Consider the following 12,278-nt stretch of genomic DNA (forward strand, 5'->3'; position numbering starts at 1 on the left):
TGAAAGCTGTGATGTATAAAAAGGTGCTGGAGCAGATTCACCATCACACACACACTTATACAACGCAATCAAAGAGTTATACACATACATAACAATACTACAGAAATGAAATACGCACCACACTGTCCTTCAGTATTATGCTCAAAGTTTTCCATTGCCAAGGTAACAGTTAGGTCACTGTTTACTGAGATGGAGACACTGGAGCGAATTTTGTTAATATAAAGTAAAACCTTGTAACCAGTTTTCTCAAATCTCATCCCCTGATCTTCGTAAGGTGGCACTATTTTCTTGTTGTTGAGTTGGCACTGGAAATAATTGCACCAATTAGGAAAGTGTTCACTTTGAGCGAGAAAGAAATATATGAAAACTAAAGGTATCATGAATACATCAGGGTACTTCGTCCACATACAGTGATCCCCCGCTATATTGCGGATCCGCTATCGCACCCCCGCTATACTGCGTATTTTTCCCCGACGCGTCACAGTTCTCTGCGTATCGCGTACCTTGCTTGTGATCTGATTGGTTTCGTTTTGTTTTAAGCCCTACGACGGCTCCCAAGCGTCACGTCTTCTAAGCTGTCTGATAATAGTGAGCCTAAGCGCCAGAGGAAGACCTTGACCATTCTGGAGAAGGTAAAACTCCTGGATATGCTTCCGGAAGGAAAGCGTTACGCGGATGTCGTTCGTATAATTTATTATTAATAATATTATTATTATGTTACTCATATCCCTAGTCCGACATCCACATATATGTGTTGTTTTAATAAGTTTACATGTGTTTAAAACGTGTGGGAGGGGTATTTTAAGGCTTAAACTATATTTAAAAATGTTTATTTATATGGCCTTTCTATATCGCGGATTTTCACCTATAGCTGATGGGTCTGGAACGTATCTTCCGCAATAGGCAGGGGATCACTGTATATTACTGCTAGGTATTAGGGCAAACATATAGCATTAGGGCAAACAAAAAAAAGGTTTCCTTTCCTGGAGATGCTTACCTGGATTTTGTTTCCATTTGCATATAAGGTGGCACTGGAATTCATATATTGCACTATGACACCCTTAACAAATGAGCCCTTGAAATATTTAACTAGGTAGTTGTCCACAGCAACGAGGAAATTATATCGTGGCACCTTCTCCTTCACCAGGATATAAGTGCAGTTGTCATAGTTGTCATATGCTGTGCCTTGGAAGGTGATGTAGTGGGGATCTCCATAGAGATCACACTGACCTGGGAGAGAAAGTGAAACTCATTCCAATTAGGGGTCATAGGGGGTCAAATGAAGAGAGACAAAACGACTCCTGAAGGAAGGAGGTAAACATGCTGAGATAAATCAAAATAAGGAGAAACTTCTTAGAGTCTAACTTGATGGATAAATGCGAGAACAGACGAGATGTTGATCAGATGACACTTACAATCACAAGTCCATCTGCTGCAGCAGTCATCAGAGATATTCCTTAGCAGTCCTCTGGGACACTGTGGTTTTGTAGTTTCTGGACAGGGGGGGCAAACTAAAGGAAGCAGATGTGTGGTGAGACATCGGGACAGACCCAAAGCCTTAGGATAGAGGGCATTATGAAGAGCTACCTGCTGTACACCAGTGGACACATCTATATTTATAAGGCTGTTATATGAGAAGATTTATAAGGTGACAATCTTTAGTAGTAAATACATCTGTTTATGAGCATTTGTGACTAACTCCAATTAAAAGAGCATGTAGAAACACACAGCACTGAAATTAGTGCTGAAGTTAGGAAAATGGCAGACATATACATAGGACACACAGATACATTTCAGGGAAAGAACAAAAAAGCCACTTTGTGTGACAAATGTTAAGACAAGTGCATTAAAGGTGCCATATAATGAATATCTGACTTTACCTGTCTATAATTCAACAAGGAGAGTTTGGTGCACGGAACTGACATACCGGGAATCTCAAACACTGTCGTTCCCTCTTTCAGATATAAATCCCGCAGATGTAAAAGAAGGTGGCAAAATGGTCTGATTCAAAAATCCTAGACTGTTACTTAACGGTTGTAACTACACCAACCAAATTTAACACACACCAGCCCACATTCAAGCCCAACGGACCTGCACAACCCGCCACATGTTATCTCTCTTGATGCCAAGCATGAAGTTACCACAAGTACACCTGGAGAGGAAAAAAATATAACCTGATGGTGTAAGGTTATTTATTACTAATAAGCTATGGAGGTAAGTCCTATTCAGGGGCATGTTTCCCAAAAACTGCCGTTAGCAACTTACACAATGGGACCAGCAGGGGAGCAGCAAACATCATCACAAAGTCTGTAATACATTGACAAGAGGCTTCTGTACTGCATGTAGCCTATTTCTGGTTAGCTAAACAAATATCTTATTGATACTTAAATATAATTGAAAGTAAAATTGAAAGCAGAAGTCCAAATTCATTACAAACAGCACATATATGAGCTGCTCAGCTTGCTGTTTGGAGTTCTTGATAAAAATTGCTTGACGAAGCCAACACTGTAAAATCGTTTGTTGACTGAGATGCAAAATAATTACAATGGTCTTGTTACAATGCTAAAAAAGGTATGACTATACTAACTATGCTTAGACTGAAATGGGACTATTACAGTTATGTGTGGTAAAGTAGAAAGCATATTCTACAATAACGATAGAAAGTACAGTGTAGTATATACAAAAACTAGTAACAGTTACTATCATTATCAGGTATTATGTACTGTACACAATCTATACTTTTACATGACTGGCAGCACAGAAGGCTTTTTTTACACCAGCATCACCACAAACATCTGAGGTATTTTTCAGCTCCGTTATGATCTTAAGGGACCACCATCATAAATGTGGTCTATCGTTGACCAAAACATCATTGTGTGGCGTGTGACTGTAAAGATGTTTGTTCGGTGTCAACCACCACAGTGTCTCACTGTAGACCAATCAATCAGAGCAAAGCTCCCCAACATATTAATGAGGCAACCAAAAAAAAGGAAAATGGCCTGTTTCATTCTAGGTTTGGATAACAGGGTTTTAAATGGACCTGTAAAGCCGCTTCGGGGCATTGTTTGACCAAACCAAGTTCACGTACCTTTCAGGTAGAGACTAGAGAACAATCTAAATTGCTAAATGCATTCTATGGCACTTTTAATTGCTGGTTTCAATGCTGCATAGAGGCCTATATGTAAATATGGTTACCACAAGTTGCTGTGTTGCAGCACCCGTCAAAGGACCATTTGAGTTCTCCACCAGAACAAGAAGGATTTTCTGGACACGTGGTTGGACATTCTAAATGAAGAGAGCAAGCAGGATAAGGTTCCCGGATTTTGTCTAAATTACATATACTAAATATACATGCTTATATATACTAAATATACATGTTCTAGTTTTTGTTCTAACAATAACAGTAATTCCAGATTTTTTTTGGACATTAATACCTAAAAATAAGGCACTAGACAGAAGATACTTACCACATTTCATAGTCCAGCAGCACCCATTAGACACATTCATTAACTTGCCACCATCACACTGCGGTACCTTTGGTACTGGACAGGAGCAAACTAAAGACAAGCACCATTGAAGTGAGGGAAGGCAACTTTTTGATTTCACATGTGTTATCGTGCACACTCTGTTGTGTAAATACAGTGATAAAACACATATGGCAGGGAACTTTTAAAGGAATCAAGGAAGAGTGACACGTACAGTATAGCAATTGTGTGAAGAGCTTCAGAGAGTTAATTTCAAAACAATTCTGAACAAAGAAAGAGCGTGAACATTTTGAAAAAGATATCTGATAAACTATTTTTAAAAATGAAGGATAACACTTTACTTGATGGGGCACAAATAATATAGTATTATGCTATTACTTATGTACTGATTAATCATAAACTAACTCTTAGTTACATTCCAATTTCATGTTAATTCACAATAAATAAATCATGATATTTTATTTGTTACTATATCTGTAAATTCTGTAAACCATTCTGAACTATTGAAGGAACTACTGAAGGCCTAAGCAATGAATATCATCTCATGCTTTTTCTTTGTGACGTGTCTTTTATCTCAATTAATGACTATATTTGTTCATAATCTGTTTATGATTTGTACATGATCAGATCTATAAGTGGGCACGGGTGCTCTGCCCACCAACTTCAACTTTATTCTGCGCCATCGGAATCTGCCAATCATGTTTATTTCATTTGTCCCATCAGAATTTCCTGATTTCCAATTTTCTATTTGGACAGAATAAGTAACGTTTTAAATAAATAAGTTTTAAATTCCACATCACTCTGAGTAGCCTTTCCCCATCCTGGCTACATAATATGGTTGTTTTACTTTATTATTAGTTATTATTGCTGATGTCTTATTGTGTATAATTTCTAAATTAAACTTTATTATAGTTATGTATGTACATAAAAATAAGTTATTTATAGTGTTCGCTACTATTCACAGTTGGCAATCCTAGGTAGGTCTTGTAACCTGTGGATATGGGGGCACTACTATATTTAACATTTGACAGTTTGCTAACGTTAATATCAGCGCTCAGTAAAGTTATCTAGTTAGATAGATTCACTTAAATTAATCCTACACAGCTATCAACAGCATGCAAATCAAAACATGCTATCAGTTAAAGCTGCTGTTAGTTTGAATAACCAAGCTTTGTTACTCGTGCCTTCGGATCAAGTGGGCAGTTCAATCAATAATGTTACACCTTCCCTGCCAGCTTTGCACCAACACAGTGCAGGTAGCTGGGTAGTTTCCACATTTGTAAAGCTAGTTTGTTTATGGTTTGGTAAATTTAGCTTTTAATATTTCCACTATAATACTGTAAATGTTCTACTCTTTTATGTTCTTATGTCAGCTCATGAGTTTGAGTTCCATATTTGCCTTTAATATGCCAGTAGATTATTAGATAAGCTTTTAAATCAAAGTGTGATTAGCAGAAACTTCCATCCAAATCACCTTAGAGAAATCACAATGATAATCATTAATAACAATAGAAATGTCTTTCCTGATTAGAGAGATGACCAAAATCATAGAGTTCCCAAATAGTTAAAAACATGAAATATGAAAATGTCCATATGCCTCACCTATTTCTCTGGTCACACGTTGCTACTGCACTGCAGTATAGTTCATTGTGAAATGCTGCCCACCCAAATTATTTAATTGCCCTCCCAAAGTGAGCAGTCTAGATCTGGGCCAGGATTAGTACTTCAGTACTAGCTGAGTTATTACTGAAGTACTTTTGCCCTGTCGTGTAAAGTGTTACCAAATGAAGACCACTGCTCTTTGTGATAATAACCCCACTTGAATTTAAGTTTAACTTTAACTTCAAGTATTTGATTATGTTGTACTGTACATGATGCTGAGATTATTCATATGGTGGCTGATTCTGCTAAAGTGTATATCATACTTACATGGTTCAGTGACACTTGTGGTTGACCTAGTTGTAGTTGATCCAGTGACAATCGGGGTTGACCTAGATGAAGTCAGTACAGTGGTAGTTGTGGTTGACCCAGTCGTAGTTGGTCCAGTGGCAGTTGTGGTTGACACAGTTGTAGGTGATCCAGTGAGAGTCGTGGTTGATCCACTTGTGGCTGGTCCAGTGATAACTGTGGTTGATCCACTTGTGGTTGGTCCAGTTGTAGCTGGTCCAGTGATACTTGTGGTTGACCCAATTGTAGTTGGTCTAGTGATAGTCGTGGTTGATCCAGTTGTAGTTGGTGCAGTGATAGTCGTGGTTGGTCCAGTTGTAGTTGGTCCAGTAGCAGTTGTGGTTGACCCAGTCGTAGTTGGTCCAGTGGCAGCCGTTGTGGACCCAGTTGTAATTGGCTCAGAAATACTTGTGGTTGACCCAGTTGTAGTTGGTCCAATAATAATTGTGGCTAACCCAATTGTAGTTGTCCCAGTGGCAGTTGTGATTGACTCAGTCATAGTTGGTCCAGTAATAATTGTGGTTGACCCAATTGTAGTTGGTCTGGTGACAGTCGTGGTTGATCCAGTTGTAGTTGGTCCAATGGCAGTTGTGGTTGACCCAGTCATAGTTGGTCCAGTGATAGCTGTGGTTGATCCAGTTATAGTTGGTCCAGTAATAGTCGTGGTTGATCCAGTTGTATTTAGTCCAGTGATAGTCGTGGTTGGTCCAGTTGTAGTTGGTCCAGTAAGAATTGTGGTTGACCCAATTGTAGTTGGTCCAATGATAGTCGTGGTTAGTCCAGTTGTGGTTGGTCCAGTGATACTTGTGGTTGACCCAGTTGTAGTTGGTCCAGTGATACTTGTGGTTGACCCAGTTGTAGTTGGTCCAATGATAGTCGTGGTTGATCCAGTTGTAGTTGGTCTGGTGACAGTCGTGGTTGATCCAGTTGTAGTTGGTCCAATGGCAGTTGTGGTTGACCCAGTCGTAGTTAGTCCAATGATAGTCGTGGTTGGTCCAGTGATACTTGTGGTTGACCCAGTCGTAGTTGGTCCAGTGATAGTTGTGGTTGACCCAGTCGTAGTTGGTCCAGTGATAGTCGTGGTTGATCCAGTTGTAGTTGGTGCAGTGATAGTTGTAGTTGGTCCAGTAATAATTGTGGTTGACCCAATTGTAGTTGGTCCAATGATAGTCGTGGTTGGTCCAGTGATACTTGTGGTTGACCCAGTCGTGGTTGGTCCAGTGATACTTGTGGTTGACCCAGTCGTAGTTGGTCCAGTGATAGTTGTGGTTGACCCAATTGTAGTTGGTCCAATGATAGTCGTGGTTGGTCCAGTGATACTTGTGGTTGACCCAGTCGTAGTTGGTCCAGTGATAGTCGTGGTTGATCGAGTTGTAGTTGGTGCAGTGATAGTCGTGGTAGGACCAGTTGGAGTTGGTCCAGCAAGAATTGTGGTTGACCCAATTGTAGTTGGTCCAATGATAGTCGTGGTTGGTCCAGTGATACTTGTGGTTGACCCAGTTGTAGTTGGTCCAGTGATACTTGTGGTTGATCCAGTTGTGGTTGGTCCAGTGATACTTGTGGTTGACCCAGTTGTAGTTGGTCCAATGATAGTTGTGGTTGATCCAGTTGTAGTTGGTCCAGTGATTCTTGTGGTTGACCCAGTTGTAGTTGATCCAATGATAGTCGTGGTTGACCCAGTTGGAGTTGGTCCAATGATAGTTGTGGTTGATCCAGTTGTAGTTGGTCCAGTGATACTTGTGGTTGACCCAGTTGTAGTTGGTCCAATGATAGTTGTGGTTGATCCAGTTGTAGTTGGTCCAGTGATACTTGTGGTTGACCCAGTTGTAGTTGGTCCAATGATAGTCGTGGTTGACCCAGTTGGAGTTGGTCCAATGATAGTTGTGGTTGACCCAGTTGTAGTTGGTCCAATGATAGTTGTGGTTGATCCAGTTGTAGTTGGTCCAATGATAGTCGTGGTTGGTCCAGTGATACTTGTGGTTGACCCAGTCGTAGATGGTCCAGTGATAGTCGTGGTTGATCCAGTTGTAGTTGGTCCAATGATAGTTGTGGTTGGTCCAGTAATAATTGAGGTTGACCCAATTGTAGTTGGTCCAATGATAGTCGTGGTTGGTCCAGTGATACTTGTGGTTGACCCAGTCGTAGTTGGTCCAGTGATAGTCGTGGTTGATCCAGTCGTAGTTGGTCCAGTGATAGTCGTGGTTGATCCAGTTGTAGTTGGTCCAATGATAGTCGTGGTTGGTCCAGTGATACTTGTGGTTGACCCAGTCCTAATTGGTCCAGTGATAGCTGTGGTTGATCCAGTTGTAGTTGGTCCAGTGATACTTGTGGTTGACCCAGTTGTAGTTGGTCCAATGATAGTTGTGGTTGATCCAGTTGTAGTTGGTCCAGTGATACTTGTGGTTGACCCAGTTGTAGTTGGTCCAATGATAGTCGTGGTTGATCCAGTTGTAGTTGGTCCAATGATAGTCGTGGTTGGTCCAGTGATACTTGTGGTTGACCCAGTCGTAGATGGTCCAGTGATAGTCGTGGTTGATCCAGTTGTAGTTGGTCCAATGATAGTTGTGGTTGGTCCAGTAATAATTGAGGTTGACCTAATTGTAGTTGGTCCAATGATAGTCGTGGTTGGTCCAATGATACTTGTGGTTGACCCAGTCGTAGTTGGTTCAGTGATAGTCGTGGTTGATCCAGTCGTAGTTGGTCCAGTGATAGTCGTGGTTGATCCAGTTGTAGTTGGTCCAATGATAGTCGTGGTTGGTCCAGTGATACTTGTGGTTGACCCAGTCATAGTTGGTCCAGTGATAGCTGTGGTTGATCCAGTTGTAGTTGGTCCAATGATACTTGTGGTTGACCCAGTTGTAGTTGGTCCAATGATAGTTGTGGTTGATCCAGTTGTAGTTGGTCCAGTGATACTTGTGGTTGACCCAGTTGTAGTTAGTCCAATGATAGTCGTGGTTGATCCAGTTGTAGTTGGTCCAATGATAGTCGTGGTTGGTCCAGTAATAATTGAGGTTGACCCAATTGTAGTTGGTCCAATGATAGTTGTGGTTGGTCCAGTGATACTTGTGGTTGACCCAGTCGTAGTTGGTCCAGTGATAGTCGTGGTTGATCCAGTTGTAGTTGGTCCAGTGATAGTCGTGGTTGATCCAGTTGTAGTTGGTCCAGTGATAGTTGTGGTTGATCCAGTTGTAGTTGGTCCAGTGATACTTGTGGTTGACCCAGTTGTAGTTGGTCCAATGATAGTTGTGGTTGATCCAGTTGTAGTTTGTCCAGTGATACTTGTGGTTGACCCAGTCGTAGTTGGTCCAGTGATAGTTGTGGTTGATCCAGTTGTAGTTTGTCCAGTGATACTTGTGGTTGACCCAGTTGTAGTTGGTCCAGTGATACTTGTGGTTGACCCAGTTGTAGTTGGTCCAATGATAGTCGTGGTTGGTCCAGTGATACTTGTGGTTGACCCAGTCGTAGATGGTCCAGTGATAGTTGTGGTTGATCCAGTTGTAGTTGGTCCAGTGATAGTTGTGCTTGGTCCAGTTGTAGTTGGTCCAGTAATAATTGAGGTTGACCCAATTGTAGTTGGTCCAATGATAGTTGTGGTTGGTCCAGTGATACTTGTGGTTGACCCAGTCGTAGTTGGTCCAGTGATAGTCGTGGTTGATCCAGTTGTAGTTGGTCCAGTGATAGTTGTGGTTGGTCCAGTTGGAGTTGGTCCAATGATAGTCGTGGTTGATCCAGTTGGAGTTGGTCCAGTGATACTTGTGGTTGACCCAGTTGTAGTTGGTCCAATGATAGTCGTGGTTGATCCAGTTGTAGTTGGTCCAATGATAGTCGTGTTTGGTCCAGTTGTAGTTGGTCCAGTGGCAGCCGTTGTGGACCAAGTTATAATTGGCTCAGCGCTACTTGTGGTTGACCCAGTTGTAGTTGGTCCAGTGATAGTTGTGGTTGACCTAGTCGTGGTTGGTCCAGTGATAGTCGTGATTGATCCAGTTGTAGTTGGTCCAGTTGTAGTTGGTCCAGGAATAATTGTGGTTGACCCAGTCGTAGTTGGTCCAGTGATAGTCGTGGTTGGTCCAGTTGTAGTTGGTCCAGTGATACTTGTGGTTGACCCACTTGCAGATGGTGTAGTAATAATTATGAGTGGCTTGGTAGGTACTATTCCCAAATAAAAACCCAGTGTCAGTCAAGTAGAAATGTTACGTATTAACAAGACAGAAGAATTTACAAACATCTGTCTTTTTATCTCCAGGTGAGAAAAAAGCATTAAAAACACAGGCCTACACCCAGTGTCTAAAGCAAAGTTTTTATGTTTAACATCCTCTGCATAAGTGACTGAGTATCACCTGGCCTCTTATTTCATTTAACTGAATTGTCTTTTACCTTCTGTTTCTCCATCTTAAGGCCTCTCTATACTAACAGCTGTATGTTGCACACTGTGTAAGGTTTTCTCTCAGCATTTAGCACATGCTGAGGTACAAGTCTGTCAACTACGTTCTTTGAAGTACTTCTTTGAAGTACACTCTGTAGGGCCTTTATTCTGTGCACCATTCTGCACATCTTTGTTGTTGGAGTTTGATGCAGCTACTACTGATATTACTATTAAAGTATAATACATGAACAACTCATAGAAAACATTTCTTGGAATTTAAAAAAGAAAATAATATATAATAGGTAATACATACTACATGTGACACTTCCATTGGTACAGTAACTGAAAAAAATACACATGTATAATCATTAACCAAACATATCAGCAAATTCAGTATATGTAATTTAATTAAGTATGATTACAGCCACATTTCTTACCAGCTCATGCCTGGGACACTTATTTGTGCACCGGGGAGAATAACAGCATTATTCCAGTAACATGTGCAGTGTGACAAAGAGGAACATTTTCTTCTGTTCTCATCGAAATATGGCAGATTTTCTGGACATTTTGGGTAGCAACCTGTGTGGCATTTAGAAAAACATCAATGGGTTTTCTGCTAAACAAATTTCCCTATAAAAATATGTCATATTTCTGTGAGCAAACTGCTGGAAAACATGAAATAATTAAAGGTGTGAATGTAAAGCACATCGACAGTTACCTTCCAGCTTCCCAGTCAAAGGGAAAGGTTTTCCACAGGTTTTTACTGGGCCGCAGGCCTGGTAGTGCCAGGTACACTCATCCTTTTCATTATAGTAGTCACAGAAAACCGCTGGCATGAAGGTAAACAATAAGATTATGCAGAGAAATTAAAGAATTCAGGATATATAAAGATATATACAGGAAAACTGCTTGCACAACCCTGCTCATTCCTGTAATGTTTTAGGTTAAATATAATTACAACAAATAAGAGGCAGTTGAATTAAAATGGATGGAGACACATACGACACAGATCCGGTGTTCTCCAGCTAATGCAGACACCATGCTCACTGCAGGCTTCTGCATAGGATGCTACAGCAGTGCAGAAACCCAGGAACTTTCCTTGAAAATCACAGGAGCACGATTCCCTCACACAAGCTGCATAATATGAATGAGGGTCCACCTACAACAGATAGATGAGAAAAAACAGTGTGGGCTTTAATGTCATAGAATTATACTTTGCATTAAGGCCCCAAGGCTTAATATTACAAGCCATTGATCTGTGAGTGACCATCTATTTCCACCTACAGAATAAAACAGTATTTCCAATAAAATGCTATACGTAAAATGACTGCTGCAGTCAAGTCACTGTGATACCTAAGAGTAATGAGGCAATTTCTGTGAGATGAGGGAGTCCTGTAATAAAGGCAGTTCTGTACCTTGGGGTGACAGTCTTTGAAGGAGTCACTGAGGAGGATTTGGCAGCGATGTTCTGCCCAGGCTGCACAGTAGTCGTGATTACAGATGAATGTGTCATTGACGGCATCGGCACAAGGCTGGCTGTGAGTTTTCCAGCTATTCCCAAACTCCAGCTCACTGGTAACCAGTGCTAGTGCTCGTGTTTCCAGATCATTCATCTCGTTGTTATCAAAGTTTCCACAGAGACCGCACACCTTTGTCTATTATTGACAGAAAAGGAGTTGAGTATCTTTCTGGAGAACATGTGCTAATTGTACAGTTTTGGGTTCACAGGTACACTCAGCTCAGTAATGCTGTGTGGAGATACCAGCTTAAACCATATACTAGTGAATATTACTCAGCTATTCCAATTGAGATAAACACTAGTGCTTAGAAAATACCCAATAGTAAAAGTTAAAAACCTAGCAACAAAAACACAGTTTGTGTGTACAAATATATAGGAACAAAAGACTGAGTTACAGGCCTTCCATTTTTCATGCAGTATGACGGTCACTCTGGTGTTCTTGTCCCAGATGATGTCGATCCCAATGTCTGGGCTAGAGATGATGATGTACAGGCCAACAGTGTGGACAGAGTACATGGGCACAATGTCAGTAGACAAAGGGTTGCGTCTTGTCTCTGTCACATTCATGTCCTGCAACATCAGTTGGACTTCACCCTGTTCCAAGGGAGAGGAACCTCATGTTACAGCAAATACAAGAATATGCAAAATAGGGGTGCAAAAAGCCACTTTGACCTGACTTGTTCAGGGTACCTTGAAGTTGACCACGATAGTGCGAGAACATGTATACATGGCATCACAGCAGGGAACGCTCTCCACGGTGATGGAGAATGTGCTGTTGCTTGTCTCACAGTTGTCCTGGTAAACAGGGGAAATGGTGCAGCAGCCATGTTCAAACCAAGAACAGCAAACCCAACCTTTCTCCTTATTCTCCAGCCGGAGTCACATAGCACTACTGTACATTTTACTACAGTATAGTCATAATTGGGAAGATTGTACTGGACTGTGATTTTACTTGGAAAAAAAA

At 41.0% G+C, this 12,278-nt stretch overlaps 1 protein-coding gene across 1 annotated transcript in view; it reads right to left on the reverse strand.

Moving 5' to 3' along the window:
• The window catches only part of LOC111835191 (uncharacterized), a 45,174-nt gene that overhangs the window by 17,967 nt on the left and 14,929 nt on the right, over window positions 1-12,278 (reverse strand). Inside the window, exons 22-34 of the mRNA XM_072708967.1 lie at window positions 12,005-12,109; window positions 11,712-11,908; window positions 11,211-11,448; window positions 10,798-10,954; window positions 10,514-10,624; window positions 10,233-10,374; window positions 10,109-10,137; window positions 5,415-9,581; window positions 3,468-3,557; window positions 3,196-3,285; window positions 1,416-1,511; window positions 998-1,230; window positions 119-305 (exon numbers count right to left, since the gene is read on the reverse strand). Of these exons, the coding sequence (XP_072565068.1) occupies window positions 119-305; window positions 998-1,230; window positions 1,416-1,511; window positions 3,196-3,285; window positions 3,468-3,557; window positions 5,415-9,581; window positions 10,109-10,137; window positions 10,233-10,374; window positions 10,514-10,624; window positions 10,798-10,954; window positions 11,211-11,448; window positions 11,712-11,908; window positions 12,005-12,109 (5,842 nt within the window). The remainder of the gene's footprint in view (window positions 1-118; window positions 306-997; window positions 1,231-1,415; window positions 1,512-3,195; window positions 3,286-3,467; window positions 3,558-5,414; window positions 9,582-10,108; window positions 10,138-10,232; window positions 10,375-10,513; window positions 10,625-10,797; window positions 10,955-11,210; window positions 11,449-11,711; window positions 11,909-12,004; window positions 12,110-12,278) is intronic.

Source organism: Paramormyrops kingsleyae, chromosome 1 (genome assembly GCF_048594095.1).
Source record: "Paramormyrops kingsleyae isolate MSU_618 chromosome 1, PKINGS_0.4, whole genome shotgun sequence".
Classification (NCBI taxonomy): domain Eukaryota; kingdom Metazoa; phylum Chordata; class Actinopteri; order Osteoglossiformes; family Mormyridae; genus Paramormyrops; species Paramormyrops kingsleyae.